Source organism: Nomascus leucogenys, chromosome 6, assembly GCF_006542625.1.
Source record: "Nomascus leucogenys isolate Asia chromosome 6, Asia_NLE_v1, whole genome shotgun sequence".
Taxonomy (NCBI): domain Eukaryota; kingdom Metazoa; phylum Chordata; class Mammalia; order Primates; family Hylobatidae; genus Nomascus; species Nomascus leucogenys.
The window spans coordinates 118,346,452-118,369,075 of NC_044386.1; the positions used below are offsets into that span (position 1 = coordinate 118,346,452).

The window sequence follows — 22,624 nt, forward strand, 5'->3', positions numbered from 1 at the left end:
GTGTGAATTTTCCGATTGTATTTCAGACTTTAAGAAAGAAAGGCCTTAATGGTTGTGAGAGCCCTGATGCTGACGATTACTTTGAGCACAGTCCACTCTCGGAGGACAGATTCAGCAAACTAAATGAAGATAGTGATTTTATTTTCAAACGAGGCCCTGTAAGTACTTTTACTTTACCTCTACTTTTTATTTGTTGATCCTTTTTGTTAACTTCATTATTTAGGCTCTGAACAAGAAGGAACACAGAGGGTGCGACAGCCCAGACCCTGATACTTCATATGTGCTAACTCCACATACAGAAGAAAAATATAAAAAAATTAATGAGGAATTTGATAATATGATGCGGAATCATAAAATCGCAGTGAGTACTAAAGTATGGTTTGTGCTTTTATCTTGTGCATGAAGAGATTGACCAAACATCTTGTTGCTTATTTTTATAGTGGGTGATGACAGCAATAAGTAGAAGGGAAGAAATGCATTTTATTAGTATTTTTTATAAAACTTCAAAATAAAATTGCTGAAATCTTATACATGTTCAGTATCTTAAATGTAGAAGTGAAGAGAAAACATGCCGATCCAGACTTTGCTACTTCTTACCCCAGTACCTTTGGATAGGGCACCTAGACATCTTGAATGCTTTCTCCATCTATAGTGAGTTGGCTCTCATGATTTTTAAGGTATCTTCCAGCTCTAAAATCCTATGATTTATAATATAGAGTATGCATAAAACTTTCCCTCTACTCCCATGACTTAAAAACATATATGTTCTTAAAATAGATCTTGAGAAAGCAAAATGTAAGGTAGTTAGGTTTGTTGCGAAACTTGTTTTTTCTTAAATTATTTTCAATTATTTTGTATAGTTGCTATAATAGCAGAGCTAAGCTTACTGCTTTGCAGTTTGTAAATGTCCCCAAATCACTTAGCAACAATACCACCAAACTTTTGTTCTTTTCTTATGCTGTAGATACTAAGGAAGAGCAGCTTGGCTTAATTTTAATTTAGGGCAACAATGTTCTTAAACTGATTGCAAAACAAATAGCGACTTTACAGTTTCTGTATACTCATTCATCTAACCATAGTGAAAGAGGATTTTTCTTTGAGCTCATGCTCCTAGACTTGATAGTTCTTCAAAGAATTCTCACTGGAAGCTCCATAGGCAAGAGCTACTTAAAACAGTTATTCTGGATCTAATATCCTAATTCTGTATATGTAGGTCAGCTGTCCTTGAACCAATTAGTTTCAATGCTGGTATTTATTTTATCATCAGAGTTAATTATCTCAAAACTGTACCCTAAAGTATGCATGATGGATCATTTCTTCAGAGTAGTTCTTAGTACAGGTTGGGTATCCCTTATTGGAAATGCTTGGGACTAGAAGTGTTCAGATTTGGGATTTTTTTCAAAATTTGGAATATTTGCATATGTATAATATCTTGGGGATGGGACCCAAGTCTAAACATTAAATTTATTAATGTTTCATACATATCTTACATACTCTTGGACTGAAGGAAGTTTTATACAATATTTTTCATAATTTTGTGCATGAAACAAAGTTTGTGTATCTGGAACCATCAAAAAGCAAAGATGTCCCTGTCTCAGCTACCCATGTCATAGGTCTTGGCCCCATGTGGAGCATCATGGGGAACCTGCTGTTAGCATGTGTAGCCTACACATGTGCCATTTTATTACCCTTTGTGGATGTGCTTGCATGAGGGAATCTGGGTGTGCACAGAAAAGATATATTGAAGCAGATGGGAGACTGGAATGGTCCTTTTCCCCTTGGAGACACTGAATAAACTGTGTACTGTATGCCTGCATTTCCACACGTCAGGTTTGGAATTCTCTATGGCATCATGTTGGTGCTCAAGAAAGTTTTGGATTTTGGATTTTCAGATTAGGGATGCTCAACCTGTATAAGAAGCCAGCTCACAAAAAAATAGCCTTAAGGAGTTACTTTTGGGCAAATCCCATTATTATTCTTAAAAACAATACAGTAGCAAATAAAGGGATGCTGTTGACCTTACAGTTAATGTTAAGGCTGCAAAGATATTGCACAAATAAAAGTGTTTTACTTTTGAAAAAAATTGTCATATACCCACTGTTTTTATATTTGTTGATGTATTATAATTTTTCTACATGAAATAAACTACTATTGAGTAAAGTACAATAAAATATATTCTTCCAACTTCGAATTAGCCGTGTTACCTTATTTTTGTGTGTTACTCTTTTAAAATGAGGGCAGAGTAAAATTGTTTTATTTTCTCCCACTTTAAATTGTAAAGAGCAACATATATTTATCATGGTTAACAAGCATATTGTAAATGGTGTGTGGAGGAAATGCAAGATGAAAATAGAAAATAGAAAAAAGGGGGTATGGAATAATTTGGAGGGAGGGAAGGTTAGCATTTATAATATTTGTAGTTTAATCTTTATACAATTTAAAGAAGATACCAAAAACTATTACTCTTACTACTGGCTTGGTTAGTAGTTAATTTTGTTATTTAGATTAGATTTCTTTGCATTTTCATTAAACTCAAATTGCATTGTTATGTATATAATTACTTTTTTTTCTTAGTTTTGCCCTTTAGAAAGTTAGTCAATTAAATCAGAATGGGGAATATTTATGATTTATCATATTTGACATATTAAGTTAATAATATGTGTACACACTTTTCTCCTTCCATTACATTTGGGATCTCTCGTAGAAATGTAATGTTATTAAGGTTTACATTGAAATGCCAATTTATGCTTACTTGGTGACAGTGATATATTTTGTAATGTCTAAATATGACAACACTACTTGATTATCAGGTTTATCCTCTTAAATTTGTCTTTATGAATATTTGAAATATAGAATATAGACATTAGTATATATTAATATATAAAGTTGAAATTGAAAAGGCTAATGTCAGGCATATTCATGTTCAAACATAATTCTAAAGAAAATAGCTTTAATCTGTAAATTGGTTAAGAACCTATCCCTATCCTCTACTTTTAGTAACTTGAGTTACCTTGCCAAATTAAAGTTCAAAAGTTACTTTATAGACGAATACAAAACCAACAGTTTTTTCCTTCTTTTTCTTTATTTACAGCCTGGTTTGCCACCTCAGAACTTTTCAATGTCTGTCACAGTTCCAGTGACCAGCCCCAATGCTTTGTCCTACACTAACCCAGGGAGTTCACTGGTGTCCCCATCTTTGGCAGCCAGCTCAGCGTTAACAGATTCAAGCATGCTCTCTCCACCTCAAACCACATTACACAGAAATGTGTCTCCTGGAGCTCCTCAGAGACCACCAAGTACTGGCAATGCAGGTATGTAGTGATACCTATTATGCTGGTTCTTTAATAAAGTGGGTGAAAAAACTCATTGCTAACATAAGCAGTTTCTTATTTTGCTATTCTTAATTTTATTGCTTTGATGAGCAAGAATCACTGCTACATAAGTGGCCTCATTTTAAAGTATTTTTTTGAAAATCAATTGTGGGTGTAGCATTGTGTCATGCAAAGTAGAACAGTGCTGAGAACCTGCCATTTATACGCTTTCCTTCTCATGGGAAAGCCATACTTTGACAGGCAGAAAATTTAGTTAGATATCAGAAGCAAGGATATAAAGTAGAGTGTGAGCCATTCATGTTAGAAATATGGGTGATAGACTACCTGATTGGAGTTAGAGTATCTTTTACATCTCCTCCTGCCTGAATTACTTCATTAATTCAGCAGAATTTACGTTGCATTTATTGTATTAGTCTACGTAATGCAGTGTCTCCTCTCTCTTAACTCCTAGATTTAATTTAGTGATTTAGTCATACTCCTTACACACTGCCCCCATTTTTATCAGTATGTACTATTTTGGTATCGATGCAATACCACTATTTGGTATTGAAGGCGACATCAAGCTTGAAAGGTAAACTCATATATATGAGATATAATAACTACATCAGATTACATATTAATGCCAACTTCAGACTGAGCTAGTTTTTATTTTTGTGTCTTTTTAGGATTAGAGTGAGAGTTACTTCTATTCAGTTCACATTCAGTCAGGTAAAGAGAGCTCATTCATACTCATTCTCTGCCCTCTGTCTTCTCTCCATAACGTTGTTAGGTGGGATGTTGAGCACTGCAGACCTCACAGTGCCAAATGGAGCTGGAAGCAGCCCAGTGGGTGAGTGAATTCCTACTCTTTTGTTTTGTAGGTATCTATCCTATATGAGATTAAAGGAATGTTGTTCCTGAAATAAAGCTTTCTGGGAAATTTCCTTCTGAAGGGTACTTTCACTAATACATCAAGATAATTTCTTAAGGAGAAACTTCTCTATCTTCTCTCCTTACCAAAGTTAGACTGTTACCAGACTACTCTATCTTACAATAGCATGAAATGTTTTCGGAGAGATTAGAATGAAAAGAAATGGTGGGTCTATCTACTTCTACAGATAGAAAGATAATTAAGAGATTTGTCTTGGCCGGGTGTGGTGGCTCACACCTGTAATCCCAGCACTTTGGGAGGACGAGGCGGGCGGATTGCCTGAGCTCAAGAGTTCGTGACCAGCCTGGGCAACACCATGAAACCCTGTCTCTACTAAAATACAAAAAAAATTAGCCAGGCGTGGCAGTGTGCACCTGTAGTCCTAGCTATTCGGGAGGCTGAGGCAGGAGAATTGCTTGAATCCGGGAGGCGGAGGTTGCAGTGAGCTGAGATTGCATCACTGCACTCCAGCCTGGGTGATAGAGTGAGACTCCTTCTCAAAAAAAAAAAAAAAAAAAATTATGGAGATGATTGAATGACTTAATAAAAATGATGAGGAAGAAATAAACAGAAACATCAATAAAGATACTAAGTTACAAAATATTTAATGACAAAGTAGGAATAAATGCCTAATTATATCTGTCACAGTATTAAATGTTTTAATGGAATTAAACAGATAAGACCTATTGTGGAGTCTTACTTAACAGAAAACAATTAAATGTGGGAAAATACATAAAGGTTGTACCAGTTAAACACTAGGGCTGCTACTCTTGTATGTATATTTCCAAATATTTATGGTTTTTTTTCAGCTCTTGTTTCAGTTGTTTGTATGCCTACATACTGTTTTTCCGTCCCTTTTCACATATGTTTTTGATTCCCCCAACAAAATAATAAGTTCAGGGCCCAGCAAGAATTGTGAGAGCCTAATATGCTTCTCTCACATTGGGTTGACACCCCAAAAGGCTGGACTCTAGAAGTAAAGTAAACCAGGGAGAAACAGTTCTTCTCAGTAGTGACATTTTTTTTTTTTGAGATGGAGTATCGCTCTTGTCGCCAAGGCTGGAGTGTGGTGGCACCATCTCCGCTCACTGCAAGCTTCGCCTCCCAGGTTCACGCCATTCTCTTGCCTCAGCCTCCCGAGTAGCTGGGACTACAGGTGCCCTCCACCACGCCAGGCTAATTTTTTTTGTATTTTTAGTAGAGACGGAGTTTCACCGTGTTAGCCAGGATGGTCTTGATCTCCTGACCTGGTGATCTGCCTGCCTTGGCCTCCCAAAAGTTTGTTAAAATTAGATTGTAGTGATTAGAAATTAGAGTTAGGGGTTTCAGAATGCCTGGAAAAGCAAATAGTCTCTGGAAGAATAAAATAAGCCTGGCCCATATGGCAAAACCCCATCTCTACTAAAAATAGAAAAATTAGCCGGATGTGGTGGCAAGTGCCTGTAATTCCAGCTACTCAGGAGGCTGAGGCAGGAGAATCGCTTGAGTCCAGGAGGTGGAGGTTGCAGTGAGCCGAGATCGTGCCACTACACTCCAGCCTGTGCGACAAGAGCGAAACTCTGTCTCAAAAATAAATAAATAAATAAATTAAAACACCATCTCAGACCTTATTATTTCTAACTTGGCACATAAGCTGAACTAGGCACACACACAAATAAAGCAAATGAAAACTTGCAGAAATAAACAAACAGTGGAATCAGCCTCCTGGGAACTCCAGAATTTGGAGTTATTAGGCACAGACTTTGACTTTAATGTAACAGTGTTTACTGTGTTCAAGGGTATTAAAAAAAAAAAAAAGATTGAGAATTTTAGCAGAGAACTGAAATTTATAAAAAAAATGGAAATTTTAGAACAAAAAAAACCCGTAATGTTAAGAACTTAACAGATGGGCTTAAAAACAGATTGGACAAAGCAAATACAAGAATTAAAAAACTAAAAGATAAGATAGAAGAAAATTGTCCAGAATTTTGGAGACACGGAGGGATGGAAAATTAAAAAGAAGACCCAGAGCATGCAATAAAAAAGACTAGCATACATTACATTGAAGTCCCAGGAAGCAAAGTCAGAGAAAATTGGGCAGAAGCAGTATTTGAAGAGATAATCACTGAGAATTTTCCAAAACTAACAACAACAAGAAAACAAGCCACAAATTGGGAAGGCCTATAAAACTCCACGTGGAATACAGATAATGCTGTGCTTTATGAGAAATTTAAACCTTTATGAACAACACTGGGAGATGGTGAGCTAAACCTCCTTCTCAGAAAGTCAGAAAAGGACAGCAAATTAAACCCTGAAGTAGGTAGAACCAAATAACAAAGATACAAGCATTGAGATAGAAAATAGAAAATGTTCTATTTCAGGCATGTGAAACAGATGATCTCATACGTGCTTTTGTGGTATTGTAAATCAGTAACAATCTTTCTGGAAGGGTTTGGCAAGATGTTTCAGTGGCCATAAAAATACAAGTATCGATACTGAAATAGAAAAACATAAATTGAATTAACAAAACAAATACTGATGATTTAAAAGACTAATAAAATGGAATGTTTTCACTAATATTCAATTCAGAATATTTTCTAATTTCCATTATATCTTTAACCTAACTTGTAAGTTATTCAAAATTATATTTCTTAATTTCAAATACATGGAGATTTTCCAGTTATCTTTTAGATACTATTTTTTAGCCAGATTGTTTTGTTACCAGAGAACTTACCTCTATATGATTAAATTCTCTGAAATTTGCTGATACTTTTTTATAGGCCAGCATGTGCTCAATTTTTGTCTGTGTTGTGTACTAGAAAAGAATGTTTATTCTGTATTATAAGCATGGATTGCAAATTCTACTTGTTTTAAATACGTTTTATCTGTGTATGTGTCATAACTTACTGTATCAGCTCCAGTTTAGAAACTCGTGATAGGTCAGTTCCAGATAGCTTTGCGTTACCTTTAAACCATATCATTTTTACCAATATTGTCATTTTCAAATATGTAATTTGTTTATGGACGAGTCTTCCGTTTGCCTTGTTCATATTTTAATTTTTGTTGCATCTTCTGCCTGCTTCCCTAAAGTTGAAATACTTCAGGCCCATGTACTGTTGAAAGAAGAGGCATCCTTGAGACTTTTAAAGCACTGAACAAACTCAGGAAAGGCAAAGACTTCTTAAATAAGAAACCAAAGAAAGCCTAATGGAAAGATTGATTGATTTGCTTGTGTTAAAATTCGAAACTCTGTGAATCAAAAGCACTGTAAAGAGAGTAAAAAGGCAAGACAGAATGGGAGAATATATATAGTATGTATACGATCAATAGAGAGGTGTTTTTTTTTTTTTTAAGAATACCTACAAATCAGTAAGAAAAAGAAAACTCGACTTTTGAAAATGTGCATGAGAACACACCACTTCCCAAAAGAAATGTCTGATAAATGTGAAGAAATGCTCAGTCTCAGTAGTCATGGAAATGCAAAATTAAACCACAAAGAGAGAACACTGCACACCCACCAGAACTGCTAAGATGAAATAGATGGTATACCAAATATTGACAAAGCTATGAAAAAGCACAAACTCATACACTGGTAGTGGGAGTACAAGTTGTTGCAACCATTCGGCATTATCTGCCTAAGCTGCACATATGTGTATTCTGTGACCCAGCATTTTCACTCATCCTTATGTACTGTAGAGAAATGCATTTGTGCACCACGAGTACCAAGAGATATGTAAAAGAATGTGTACAACATCATGTTAAAGTCATTATCTAGAAATAGTACAGATCTCTGTCAACAGTAGAGTGGGTAAATATAAGAGTACATTCATATGAAAGAATATTATACTGCAGTGAAAATGAAATCACAGCCGTTCTCAACATGGATGAATGTCACCAAACATGAATTAAAGAAGATAGATACATACTCAAGATTCTAACTATGTAAAGTTTGAAAAGCAGGCCAAAAAAACTATAGTGTTTGGGATGCTTGTGTAGATAGATGGCAGAGCCATAAAGAAAAACCAAGAAATTACTGTAAAATTCACAATAGTGATTACTTTGGGTAGGTGGGACTCTGGGAATATTTTAGGGGGCCCAATTATGGAAACTTCTGGGGTTCTGGCAGTATTCTTAATCTGAATGGTGGTTACATGGATCTTCACTTTATGATAAATCCTTAACCTATACGTTTTTGTTTTGTACATTTTCTGTTTATGTGTTATGTTAGCAAGAAAACAGTTTTGAAAATAAAAGAATACACTAGATATAATAATAAAGGAACTATAACAACAAATACTAAGGCAGTTTTTAAATTATAAGAGAAAATAGTGTACATTTTATGGTATTTATACTATTCCAAAATCCAGAGAGAAAATTTATAGACACTCAACACTCACATTCATGCACAAACTAGAGGTAGCCTTTGAGTCTTTGGACACTGTTGTCTGCCTGTGGCAGCTGGAACTCAGCATCCATCTTAAGATCATGAGACAAGTCAGTTTAAGATGACAGGTCAAAATGCCAAGGTTGATAAAGTGAAAAGCTTGTGGCCCTCAGTGTTGAGCTGCTGAAGCAGCTGAGTCTGGGACCACTTTTCCACCCAGTCTTTTTACGTGAGATAATACGTGTTCCTCATTCTCCAGAGGAAAAAAGTAAGATAAAATCCATGCGACAGATAGGGGAATGTTCAGTAATGGGCATTTAATTGTGCCAAAATACACAATTCAAAAAAGAAACCTAACTAGTATTTTAAAAACTGAAAAGGTTATTCATCATTGGTAGTATTCATGAAATTCAAATTAAAATGACAAAAACATAAAATACTACTCTTACTTACTAATTCCCAACTATTAGCACTTTTTATTGTGATATTCAGTGCTGATGAAGGCATGGTGAAACTGATGGTCTCATACGTGCTTTTGTGGCGTTGTAAGTTAGTAACAATCTTTCTGGAAGGGTTTTGACAAGATGTTTTAGTTGTCATAAAAATGTTCATACCTCCAAGCCCACTAATCCCATTTTTGGGAATCTCTCCTGAAGAGGTAAGTTAGAATAAGCAAAGCTTCATTGCAACTTTATTTGTAGTAATGAATAATAGGAAGAAATCAACATATTCAACATTATGAAAATGAAATAAATGAAATTTCAACTGAGTTTCTTTTTAGTTGTGATTTAAAACGAGCAAAAAATATGAGCATGGAAAACAAAAAGGGAAAAATCCCAAGAGATTATAATACTTACATTAAGATGGTGGGACTGTAAGTGTTTTTCACTCTTTTTCTAGTTTCGGTGATGCTGTATTAATACAGTTACGTCTACAGTCATAACATCTTATTGTAGTAAATTAGAATATTTCTTTATTTTTTACTTATAAGTTGTTTTCCATTGTCATCTGTGCAAATAAAACTTGGCAGCTTTGTACATATTGTAATTTGTATAGATCTTTCATAGAGGTAATTTGCTTATTTGATTATGATTTACTAGGTATATTTCTCTACTGGGAGTTTATATTTAATACTGGGTTTATACTGTAGTTCAAATGACTTTGGGGACTTTTTACTTTGGGCACACTTTAAAATATCAAGCATAAAATAAAGTCTTAGATATCCAACAACTTCGCTTTTTAAAAACATGTTGAGAAAGAGAAAACACATATGGTACTAGACATAGAGAGGCTCAAGATGCTCTTGGAATTATTTGGGGTTAAATGAAGGTAAAATAAGGGTTTGCATTGTAGCAGGCACGTTGGCATTTAAAAAGAAGAGATGGAAGAGGTGAAAGATACCATGAAGAAAGAAAGCTTGATTGCTCTGAAGGTGGGGATGGGATGGCGGAGGACAGCAGTAGTAGAAGTCTTTAGAACAAGCTGAGTTGAGATGACAGCAGCATGTCTGAGTGAAAGTGGCCACCAGATTATTGAATATGGACTGGAAATTAGGAAAGACAAAGCAGAAACCCAGTTTTCAGTCATTCACATGGAGGTGATAGTTGAAGTTATATGTGCTTCAGCGTTCATGTTTCATGAAGATGCTGAAGTTTCTGAAAGAGAAGAAGATGCGTTGCCTTTTGGGGGCTGCCCACATGGGATAGAGATGGGGAATACAGTATTCAGAAAGAAAAGGAGCAGACCCCATGAGCATTGCCTATTTTTGTTATAAATTTTTATTGGACAGGATCCATGTTGTCCATCTTACAAGACATTTCATTGAATCAAGTACACATGCATTCAATTATTTCAAAACCTGTGATATTTATTATTTTATTTTATTTTAGACTAGTCAAGTGCAGTAGTGAGAAGGGGGTAAAGAGTAGAACAAGGAGTTTGATAAGTTGAGATAACTCACTGCCTTTGAACCAGACCTGTGATCTTTTCTACTTTCAGAAACCTCAAGCAGTTCTTTGTACAAATGACATAATTTTATAACTGTTAAAATGTATTTTTGTTTATTGAATAATCAGCTGAATGTCAAATTTTATGAAAATTTTGCCAAATATGATGGAACTTTGCTTTGGATGAGTTTTTCAGAATCCTTTGAAGTTTACACATCAGTTGGACTTTACACATCAGTTGGACTTCTGAAATGAATTCATAGTGAAATATTAATGACGTCATTGTCTGCAGTTTAACCCTAGAAGAGCAGTATTTAAGGACACAGAGTACTTGCCAGCTACTTGAATGCATTATTTCAGCTGATGTGATTTATATTTTGAAATATGAGCCAGACTGATGGAATTGAGCGACCTATCTTCTAGCTCTAGGACTGTCATTGAGATCAAGTTCTGTTAAGTTTTTGAAGGCGTGGGTATGCGGTTTGCTCAAGAGCCATTTTTCACATTTGTGTTAGGATAGCAAGTTACCTTGAAAACTGGAAACACATTTTAACAACATTAAATTGGATTTATTCATTTAGTGTAGATACTGTAGTTCCTAGGTTTGTAAACTGTGGCAAGATGAGTTATATACTGAAAGTATTTACCTCAAAAGTCTATCTGAAAAATATCTTCATTTTTGTAATAAAAATTGAGCTGGAGGTAAGAAGGTATATATTAGGGTATATATCACTGCACTCTACAAACTAACAAGTCGTGCATAGGAGATTCTCTTAGCTTCAGCCTGGCAAGTTACCAAACACTTACATCATCCTTTAATCATCATCTTCTACTGACTCCTGACTTTACACCAAGAAATACTGTGCTTTTAAGTCCCCTCTTACTCTTCTTGAAATTTGGTTCTCATGAGTTAACCATAGCGTCATATCTATCTAAAGCACCATAGACTGCACATGGGAAAATAGTATTTGTGCTTCTTGATGATGTGTGGCTCTGAATTATATATTTTACATCATTTTTTGTCTTTGAGAGGAAATTCTACTTTCTCCTTCAGATTTGAGTATAAGTCAAGAAGAATCTTCTAAGTAATATCAGAATCAGAACACATATTCATGCCATTGTATATTTAAAAAATTATTAATCTGACACTCTCATACTGTTATGCAAAATGAAGTTTCTATTTAACCTTCCTATTTTTGAATAAAATTATGTAATAAACATTTTAATTCTTCAAATGTCTGGCTTAGCAATTACCTCTGTCCAACTCATATGATCTCTACTCGACAGGATGACCTGGTGAAGTGGTTGTTTTTTGAACTGCACTGCTTTCTGAAGCTTAGCAGGATGCAGGAAATTACTCTATGGGGTGTGGAAAGGATTTAATTCATACCCCTTCAAGATAATGAAAGCAGAATGCAGGAAATAACCTCATGAGGTTAACTGAAATACCAGTCCCCACAGCAAAATTAGATCATACATATGAATTAAAACTGAGTGGGTCACTTGGTAAATGTTTTGGAGGAAACAGGAATTGGGTGAGGGTAAGGAAGAAAAAAACCACTGTAATCATCTGGAACTCAGAAATTCTTTTGTTTGAGACAGGATCTCACTCTGTTGCCCAGGCTGGAGTACAGTGGCGTGATCTCGGCTCACTGCAGCCTCTGCCTGTGCGGCTCAGGCAATTCTCCTGCGTCAGCCTCCCTAGTAGCGAGGATTACAGACATGCACCACCATGCCCCGCTAATTTAGCTTTTTTTTTTTTAGTGGGGTTTTGCCATGTTGGCCAGGCTGGTCTGCAACTCCTGACCTCAGGTGATCCACCCATCTTGGCCTCCCAAAGTGCTGGGATTACAGTTGCGAGCCACCATGCCTGGGCCTTTTATTAAAAAAAAAAAAAAAAAAAAAAATTACTTCAATAGTTTTGGGGGAGCAAGTGGTGTTTTGTTGCATGGAAAAATTCTTTAGTGGCGATTTTGGAGTTCACCAGAGCAGTGTACACTGTACCCAATATGTAGTCTTTGATGCCTCACCCACCTCCCGGCCCTCCTCCTTGAGTCCCCAAAGTCCATTGTATCATTCTTATGCCTTTGCATCCTCATAGCTTAGCTCCCACTTATAAGTGAAAACATGTGATGTTTGGTTTTCCATTCCTGAGTTCTCTTAGAATAATGGTCTCCAGTTCCATCCAGATTGCTGCAAATGCCATTATTTTGTTCCGTTTTATGGCTGAGTAGTATTCCATGGTGTATGTATGTATGTGTGTGTATATATATATGTATATATATATATATGTGTATACATATATATATATATATATATATAACGTTTTTCTGTATCCACTTTTTGGTTGATGGGCGTTTAGGCTGGTTCCATATTTTCGCAATTGCAAAATGTGCTGCTGTAAACATGTGTGTGCAAATGTCTTTTTCATATACTGACTTCTTTTCCTCTGACCCAGTAGTGGGATTGCTAGATCAAACCGTAGTTCTACTTTTAGTTCTTAAAGCAATCTCTGTACTGTTTTCTTCAGTGGTTATACTAGTTTACATTCCCACCAGCAGTGTATAAGTGTTTGCTTTTCACCATATCCATGCCAACATCTATTATTTTTTGATTTTTAAAATATGGCTATTCTTGCAGGAGTAAGGTGGTATCTCATTGTGATTTTGATTTGCATTTCACTGATAATTAGTGATGTTGAGCATTTTTCGTATGTCTTTTGGCAATTTGTGTATCTGCTTTTGAGAATTGTCTATTCATGGCCTCTGCCCACTTTTTGATGGGATTATTTGTTTTTTTCTTGCTGATTTGAGTTCCTTGTAGATTTTGGATATTAGTCCTTTGTCAGATGCATAGTTTGCGAAGATTTTCTCCCACTCTCTAGGTTGTCTGCTGATTATTTCTTTTGCTGTGCAGAAGGTTTTTAGTTTAATTAGGTCCCATCTATTTATTTTTGTCTTTGTCATATTTGCTTTTGGGTTCTTGATCATGAACCCTTTGTCTAAGCCAGTGTCTAGAAGAGTTTTTCCAGTGTTCTAGAATTTTTGTGATTTCAGGTCTTAGATTTAAGTCTTTGATTCATCTTGAATTGATTTTTGTGTAAGATGAGAAACGAGGATCCAGTTTCTTTCTTCTACATGTGGCTTGCCTATTACGCCAGCACCATTTGTTGAATAGGGTGTCTTTTCCCCACTTTATGTTTTTGTTTGCTTTGTTGAAGATCAGTTGGCTGTAAGTATTTGGCTTTATTTCTGGGTTTTCTATTCTGCTCCGTTGGTCTGTGTGCCTGTATTTATGCCAGTACCTTGCTTTTCTGGTAACTATAATCTTGTAGTATAGTTTGAAATGGAAATAATGTGATGCCTCCAGATTTGTTCTTTTTGCTTAGTCTTGCTTTGGCTATGCAGGCTCTTTTAGTTTCATATGAATTTTAGGATTTTTTTTCCCCTAGTTCTGTGAAGAATGATGGTGGTATTTTGATGGGAATTGCATTGAATTTGTAGATTGCTTTTGGCATTATGGTCATTTTCACAATATTGATTCTACCCATCCGTGAGCATGAGATGTGTTTCCATTTGTTTGTATCATCTGTGATTTCTTTCAGCAGTGGTTCGTAGTTTTCCTTGTGAAATTTTTCACCTCCTTGGTTAGTTATGTTCCTAAGTATTTTATTTTTTTTGCACCTGTTGCAAAAAGGGTTGAGTTTAATTGATTTAATTCTCAGCTTGGTCATTGTTGGTGTATAGCAGTGCTGCTGATTTGTGTACGTTGATTTTGTGTCCTGAAACTTTACTGAATCCAGTAAAGATGTCATAGATGGCTTTTATTACTTTAAGATATGCCCCTTCTATGCCAGTTTTGCTTTTTGACTTGTGTATGTTAAACCATCCCTGCACCCCTAGTATGAAACCCACGTGATCATGGTGTATTCTCTTTTGATATGCTGTTGGATTCGGACACCTGTTATTTTGTTGAGGATTTCTGTACCTGTGCTCATCAAGGGTATTGGTCTGTAGTTTACTTTTGTTATATCCTTTCCTGGTTTTGGTATTAGGGTGATACTGGCTTCATAGAATGATTTAGGAAGGATTCTGTCTTACTCTGTCGTTTGGAATGGTTTAACAAGATTCGTACCAGTTCTTCTTTGAATGCTTGATAGAATTCAGCTCTGAATTCATCTGGTCTTGGACTTTTCTTTTTGTTGGCAGTTTTTAAAATTACTGTTTCAGTCTCGCTACTCATTATTGGTCCATGCAGAGTTTTTATTTCTTCCTGATTTAACCTAGGCGGTTTGTATATTTCCAGGAATTTATCCATCTCCTCTAGATTTTCTAGTGTATTTTTCCACCCCTTTACTTTATGTAAGTCCTTATGTGTTAGGTGAGTGTCTTGAAGACAGCAGATACTTGGTTGGTGGATTTTTAACCATTCTGCCATTCTGTATCTTTTAAGTGGAACATTTAGGCCATTTATATTCAACGTTAATATTGAGATGTGAGGTACTATTTTATTAATCATTGTGTTAGTTGTTGCCTGAATACTTTTTTTTTCATTGTGCTATTGTTTTATGGGCCCTGTGAGATTTATGATTTAAGGAGGGTGTATTTTCAGGTTTTGTTTCAAGATTTAGAACTCCTTTTAGCATTTCTTGGTTGTGCTGGCTTAGTAGTGGTGAATTCTCTCAGCGTTTGTTTGTCTGAAAAAGACTATCTCTTCTTCATTCATGAAGCTTAGTTTTGCTGGGCACAGAACTCTTGACCAGCAATTATTTTGTTTTGAGGAAGCTAAAGATAGGACCCCAGTCTCTTCTGGCTTGTAGGGTTTCTGGAGAGAAATCTGCTGTTAATCTGGTAAGTTTTCCTTTGTTGGTTACCTGATGCTTTTGCCTCTCAGCTCTTAAGATTCTTCCCTTTGTCTTCACTTTAGATAACCTGATTACTGTGTGCCTGGGTGACGATCTTTTGGCAGTGAATTTCCCAGGTCTTCTTTGAGCTTTTTGTATTTGGATTTCTAGATCTCTAGTGAGGCCAGGGAAGTTTTCCTCAATTATTTTCTCAAATATGGTTTCCAGACTTTTAGATTTCTCTTCTTCCTCAAGAACACCACTTATTCTTAGGTTTAGCTGTTTAGCATAATCTCAAATTTTTTGGAGGCTTTGTTCGTTTTTGTTTTTTCATTTTTTTTTTTACTTTGTCTTTGTTTGATTGAATTAATTCTGTCACCTAGGCTGGAATGTGGTGGCGTGGTCTTGGCTCACTGCAACCTCTGCCTCCTGGGCTCACCTCAGCCTCCTTAGTAGCTGGGACTACAGGTGCACACCACCATGTCCTATTAATTTTTCTTTTCTTTTTTTTTTTTTTTTTTGTAGAGACGGGGTTTCACCGTGTTGCCCAGGCTGGTTTTGAATTGGGCTCAAGCAATCCGCCCACCTCAGCCTCCCAAAGTTCTGGGATTACAGGCATCAGCTACCACATCTGACCTAGGGGCAAACCATTTTACGTCTCAGAATGCAGTCTTGTCAGGATGAGATTATTAGGATGAATTTTAGACCAGTGTTAAGCACACAGCAGACACTCAGTTTTTGTTAGTCCTTGCATGTGTATTAATACAGGGGTGTCTGGGTGTGGGTGTGTATTTGTAACACCTAGTGTCTGCTTATTTTTCATGAATTCTGAAGTTTTCTTTTTTGCTTTATACTAGAATGAAAGGAGCAGAACAAATACAGCTACTCTTTCCTTCTGATGGTCCCTGAAGCTGTGGATTATCCAGGCTTATCTGCTCTGCCATTCCTCACTCACACCTTGTTCGTTCGTGCTTTAATGTATTTTTCTCACATTTATCCATAATGCCTGCCTTCTCTTTTCTTCTGTTCTTCTCTCATTTCAGACTTCTCAGTAGTTAATCCCACAAAGGCTTTCCTAATTAAGCCGATATATTTGTTATCAGTGCTTTCTATTTCATTGTAAATTTTGTGTGGTTACCTCTAGTTTGCCCATATTGTGAGTATAATTTTGGTATATTCATACCTATGTGATATGCCTCCTCTTGCTAACTAGATGACAAGCTACTTGAAGACCTGTAGGCTTTTTATGGTTTCTCTACATATACCCTCCCAGGGGCACAGTACTGTATACGTAATAGATATTTGAATTTTTTTAATTTCCAAATAGTAAAGGTACTTCTGTGTTTTCCAATTTTAGACAGTTGCTAGTCTTAATGACATGCGAATGCTGAGTCCTACCCGGAGAACTTAAGAGGCCTGTTTGGCTCATCAGGAACCTCTGATTCACTATTCTGAATATTTTGTTCTTTGCCAGCTTTGTAATAAACACTTATTCTTTTATTCTTCCCTGCTTTATTTGTGATTTACTTTGAAATTGAAATAGCACACTGTAGTCTCTGTTTTGTAAATGCACATTATATGTTTCTGTACACTGGTTACTTATCTACTTTTTATTTGTGTCATGATCTCTGCTGTTGGACTGCAAGCTGGTGAATAGTAGCTGTTTCTATTAGGATACTATCAGTTGCAACTAACAGAAAACTACCTCAGGCTTAAATTCTATAGGGGATGTATTAACTTACATGTAACCGAAAGATCCAGAAGTGGTACAGACTACAAGCATGGCTTAATCAGGGATTTTACATCATTCATTTGCTGTTCTCCTTTTTGTATCAGCTTTTTCCTCATTCCGGCCTTCTTCTGAGTCTCAAAATGACTTAAGAATAAAATGCTGGCTGGACACGTTGGCTCACGCCTGTAATCCCAGCACTTTGGGAGGCCGAGGTGGGCAGATCACGAGGTCAGGAGATCAAGACCATCCTGGCTAACACGGTGAAACCCCATCTCTGCTAAAAACACAAAAAATTAGCCGGGCGTGGTGGCGGGCACCTGTAGTCCCAGCTACTCAGGAGGCTGAGGCAGGAGAATGGCGTGAACCCGGGAGGCGGAGCTTGCAGTGAGCCGAGATCGTGCCACTGCACTCCAGCCTGGGCAACAGGGCAAGACTCTGTCTCAAAAATAAATAAATAAATAAAAATAAAATGCTTCCTCAGGCACAGTTTGGGGAATGTGGGAGCCTCCCTGATAATCATGGAACAGTTGTTTTACCCGGGTTCTGATTGGTCATTACCACATCCAGTCACTGTGGTGAGCGAGAATGACCTGAGTCAAATGCCTCTCACTGAGTTCATCTGGGGGTTGGAGGGAGGGTTGCAGAGAGTCAGCCTCACCCAGTCCACTTGGTTACTATACATGGGAAGAAGTAGAATGACTGACTACAGTGTTCATGAAAACAGGATGGTTGCATATTTATTTTATATCTCAACTGGTACCCAAAAGTATTATATACATAGAGCATATATCACAATGTGCGTTTTTCCTTATTTCATTAAGAGAGATGGAAGGTTCTGTTACGGAAAGTTTAGGAATAAGATGATTAAAGTGAGATAAATCAGAAATATTTAATAAGAACCTCAATGAAGCTGAAGAAACAGAACCAGTAGAAGTAGAGCCATAAGGAAGAAGTACTTGGTGAAAATGGGGCATTAGAAATGAGTGCCGAATAAGCTGCAGTTAAGAAGTTGCTCCGATACCTAGTTCACTACTCTGAACTTAGTAGTAGCAGTGCCTTTGCTCTCACAAGAGTGATTGAATAGGCTGGTCTCAGACATTTTTCTATAATACCTCCATTATTTTAGTCCCCAGTATGAGATGCCCTCTTAGAAATGTGGTCTTTTGCTTGTTTGTTTCTTTGAGACACAGTTTCACTCTGTCACCCAGGCTGTAGTGCAGGGGCATGAACTCAGCTCACGGCAACCTCCGTCTCCTGGGTTCAAGTGATTCTCCTGCCTCAGCCTCCCGAGTAGCTGGGATCACAGGCGTGCGCCACCACGTCCAGCTAATTTTTGTATTATTAGTAGAGACGGGGTTTCAACGTGTTGGCCAAGCTGGTCTCAAACACCTGACCTCAAGTGATTCACCCTCCTCAGCATACCGAACTACTGGGATTACAGGTGTGAGCCACTGCACCTGGCCAGAAATGTGTTGTGTGTTAAATCTCTTTCAGCAAGTCCAAGCAGTAATGCTGTGCAGGTATCATTAGTCTTAAGCTTTATATGTATTTCAGACTTTGCTTGTCTTCCTTTGCTTATTTTTAAGATATCCAAAGGTACTTCATTAGTTACCACAGGTTGAGTATCCCAAATACAAAATGCTGTAAAATCTGAAACATTTTGAGCACGACGTGATTCTCAGAAGTGTTAATTGGAGGATTTTGGATTTTCAGGTTTAGGGACGCTCAGCCCATAAGTATGTAATACAAGTATTCCAAAATCAGAAACACTTCTGGTCCCAAGCATTTCAGATAAGGGATACTCAAACCTGTAGTGAGTTTTGTTATAACATTTATTTGCAACTCAGACTGGGGGAAACTTGATTTGTTTGTGCCAAAGTATTGTAATAACTCTTCTCACATTATTGAATGATATTTTTCCCCCCCAGGGAATGGATTTGTAAACTCAAGAGCTTCTCCAAATTTGATTGGAGCTACTGGTGCAAATAGTTTAGGCAAAGTCATGCCTACAAAGTCTCCCCCTCCACCAGGTGGTGGTAATCTTGGAATGAACAGTAGAAAACCAGATCTTCGAGTTGTCATCCCCCCTTCAAGCAAGGGCATGATGCCTCCACTAGTAAGTTGAACCTTTCTTCAACTTCATTCTTTAAAACACGTATTTTATACATAGTCAGTCTGTAGCTTCATTTGGAATTTTCTGTGCCTCCGTAGAATCTACACCTATTCCTAACAACTATTTCCATTCAAAATTAGTATTTGAAGAGGCAAGTCTATTTCAGATACACAAAAATCAGACGATGGAAATTTGCTTAACGGTTATTTAAAATTAAAGCTAAATATGAACATGGTTGGAACTGGAGGTTATTGTGTTAAGTGAAATAAGCCAGGCACAGAAAGATAGATACTGCATGGTCTCACTCATATGTAGGACCTAAAAAAATTGGTCTTGTGGAGATAGAGAATAGAATGATGGCAGAGGCTGGGAAGGGTATGTGGGTGGGAGACGGGGTGAAGAGAGGTTGATTCGTGGGTAAAAACATACACTTAGATACAATAAATATACCCCTGTATTTGATAGGAGAGAAGGGTGACTATAGTTAGCAACATTGCAGATGGAGTATATTTCAGAGTAGCTAGAAAAGAGGACTTGAAATGTTCCCAACAAATAGAAAGGGTAAATACTCAAGGTAATAGATGCCCCAAACACCCGGACCTTGATCATTACGCATTCTATGAATGTAACAAATATTCGCATGTACTCCATTAATATGTAACACATTTCAAATCAGTTTTTTTTTTTTTTTTTTTGAGTCGTTTTAAGGAGTGAAGTTTAGTAGCCAAGAAAGAAGGAAGGAAGGAAGGAGAAAACAGCTCCCTCCGACAGAGACGGAGGGGGGATTCAAACAAGGAGAAAACCCCCTCGAATCAGTTTTTAAAAAGTAAAATACAGAGAGATTATTATGTTTAATTTTAATTTTACCAGGCTAGAAGCATTAAACATGACTTATTTATTCTCTGTACTTTGTATACTTTCATTAATCAATTAAACATGCTTTTCTGTGAGAGAAGCACTAAACTATTTGTCAGAAAATTCTACATACCAGGTGGGGTGCAGTGGCTGACACCTGTAATCCCAGCACTTTGGGATGCTGGGGCGGGCGGATCACCTGAGGTCAGGAGTTCAAGACCAGCCTAGCCAACATGGTGAAACCCCATCTCTACTAAAAATATGAAAATTAGCCGGGCGTGGTGGCACGTGCCTGTAATCCCAGCTACTCAGGAGGCTGAGGCAGGAGAATCGCTTGAACCCAAGAGGTGGAGTTTGCAGTGAGCCAAGATCGCACCACTGTACTCCAGCCTGGGTGACAGAGCAAGACTCTGTCTCAAGAAAAAAAAAGAAAAAGAAAAAATTCTGCATACCACAGAACTATTGTAGGATAGGGGAAGAAAGCACACAAACTTGAGTGAGTTATTCTCCAATTAATTTTATTTGCTTATTCCTTCTCAAATAACCTTTCTATTTAACTGTATAAAGAATGCAGGTAGCCTCTATTCCACTCCTTGATGACGGCTTTAGGGTTCTAGTCTCATTTGTTTTTGAGTCTTAAGTCTGTTTATAAAGAACAGGAGAATCTATTTATCCCCCTTAGCTTCTTGTAGAAAAAAAACTAGAATATATAATCAAGTTTTAAAACTTCTTAGTTTAGCAACTGTTTGACTACTACCATACTAAATGATATGCCAGGTGTTCTCTACTGAGCAGTTGCTAAACTACCATTAGAGTTTTTGCTAAGTGAAAGTGATGCTGTCAGGCTTAGATAATAATTCCACTTTGGTATAATGCTTTATAGATTCCATAGCACCTTCATGTGTATATTGTCTCATTTAATTCTCAATTAGCCTGTGTCATTGCAAGGTAGAGATGAGAAAACTGAGTTAAAGGTTATTACTTGTCCAAGATAGTTCAAAATAGAGCCAGGACCAAATCTCTTTAAGTCTTATAGTCCAGGTCAAAAAACAAGTACTTTTTTATTTGGTGATACAGAAATCTGGAAACAGTCACTCCCAGCCTCACAATTAAAAAAACTTGGATATACAGAAAGTTCACAGTTTTCCTTGAACTCATTATAGTGCTGAGATTTCACAGCAACCAACTGGCCCAGATACTCCAGAGTCAAAGATACTGTAAGGAGAGATGACATTTGAGCATTAGGCAAGACACAGATGGTAAGAGTTAAGCTAGGGTGATTGGTGAATTGCTGGAGGCCAGGTGTACACTGACAGAACTGTGTGAAACTCCTGGGGGCCGCAGTATAACACAGGGTGAGTCTGTGTTCTCTTGTAGACTGTTTTCCTCCGTGAATCCCATGGGGTGCTCAGAAGCTCCTGAAAAGGTCTCACTGTGGTACACAACTGGGAGAGGGGAAGCGTAGCCACTACACTAGGGGCAAAAAGTTTTGCCTGGATCTTTTTGTCTTCTTTCTCTAATATGAAACAAAAGCTTTAATCTCTGAGAAGACGAACAACAAACATCACTCTTAGGGCACTGTTGAAATCCTGTTTAATGGAAAAGGCAAAATATCTCAACCAGTGGCAAAGGAACAGGAAGACATGCTCAGTATGGAGCGATGCCGGGAGAGTGGCAGGATGACTGAGAAGGCCACAGCCTGAGGCACAAGAGAGGGAATGACTTAAAGCTGAGAGTGGAGCAGGCACTAGGCGAAAACCTGCCATGCAGATCCCCACACCCTGAGGGATATGAAGCTGGCTGTAGGTGCCCTGATGGTAACCAGAGCAACAGTAAGGCTCAAACCCGGTCCAGCTTCTAATGAAATTAACTTGAGTCTTGCACTAATAGCTTAGCAGGAGGGAAAAACCTGTAGGTCTATTAGTAGGAATTACCCATGCTGAAATACAAAGAAGAATGAAAACAAGACAAAATAAAAAACAGAATGAAGTATCCAAGAGCTATGCACCATTATCAAATGGTATAACGTATTTATAATTGGACTTCCAAAAAGAGAAGAGAGAACAGATTAGGAGTAATATTTTAAATAATAATCAGGACCAAGCAGGATAAATACTACTGCCAACACACACACACACACACACACGCACGCACACACACACACGCATGCACACACACACAGATGTATGCACGCACACACACTCTCACTCCCAGACTGCTAAAAGCAAAAGATCAAGAGAAAAATCTTAGAGAAGAGATACATTACAGAAAAACAAAGATAAGGATTAGTAACATACTTTTTTCTTCACAAACTATTCAAGCAAGAAAAAGGGAGTAACATTATTTAATGTGCTGAAATTTTTTAAAAATTCCTCTCACCCCAAAATTCTTACCCACCAAAAATATCTTTGAGAAATGAAGATTTCCTCAAACAAAAGTCATGGGAATTTATTGCCAGCAGACCTGCTCTACAAGAAATGTTAAAGGAAGCCCTTCAGCAGGACTGTGATCCCAGCAAAAACTTGAGTCT

The 22,624-nt window shown here is 37.2% G+C and overlaps 1 protein-coding gene across 8 annotated transcripts in view; it reads left to right on the forward strand.

The window, feature by feature from the left end:
* Positions 1-22,624, forward strand: part of MEF2A (myocyte enhancer factor 2A) — a 121,018-nt gene that overhangs the window by 75,458 nt on the left and 22,936 nt on the right. For 2 of the 8 annotated variants that reach the window (XM_030815078.1, XM_030815081.1), the window contains exons 4-7: positions 224-373; positions 3,092-3,311; positions 4,102-4,161; positions 19,055-19,242. In XM_030815078.1, the coding sequence (XP_030670938.1) occupies positions 224-373; positions 3,092-3,311; positions 4,102-4,161; positions 19,055-19,242 (618 nt within the window). Of the gene's footprint in view, positions 1-26; positions 159-223; positions 374-3,091; positions 3,312-4,101; positions 4,162-7,325; positions 7,505-19,054; positions 19,243-22,624 lie in introns of those variants that run through there. The other 6 variants (XM_030815079.1, XM_030815082.1, XM_030815080.1 and 3 more) reach the window with 4 other exon arrangements.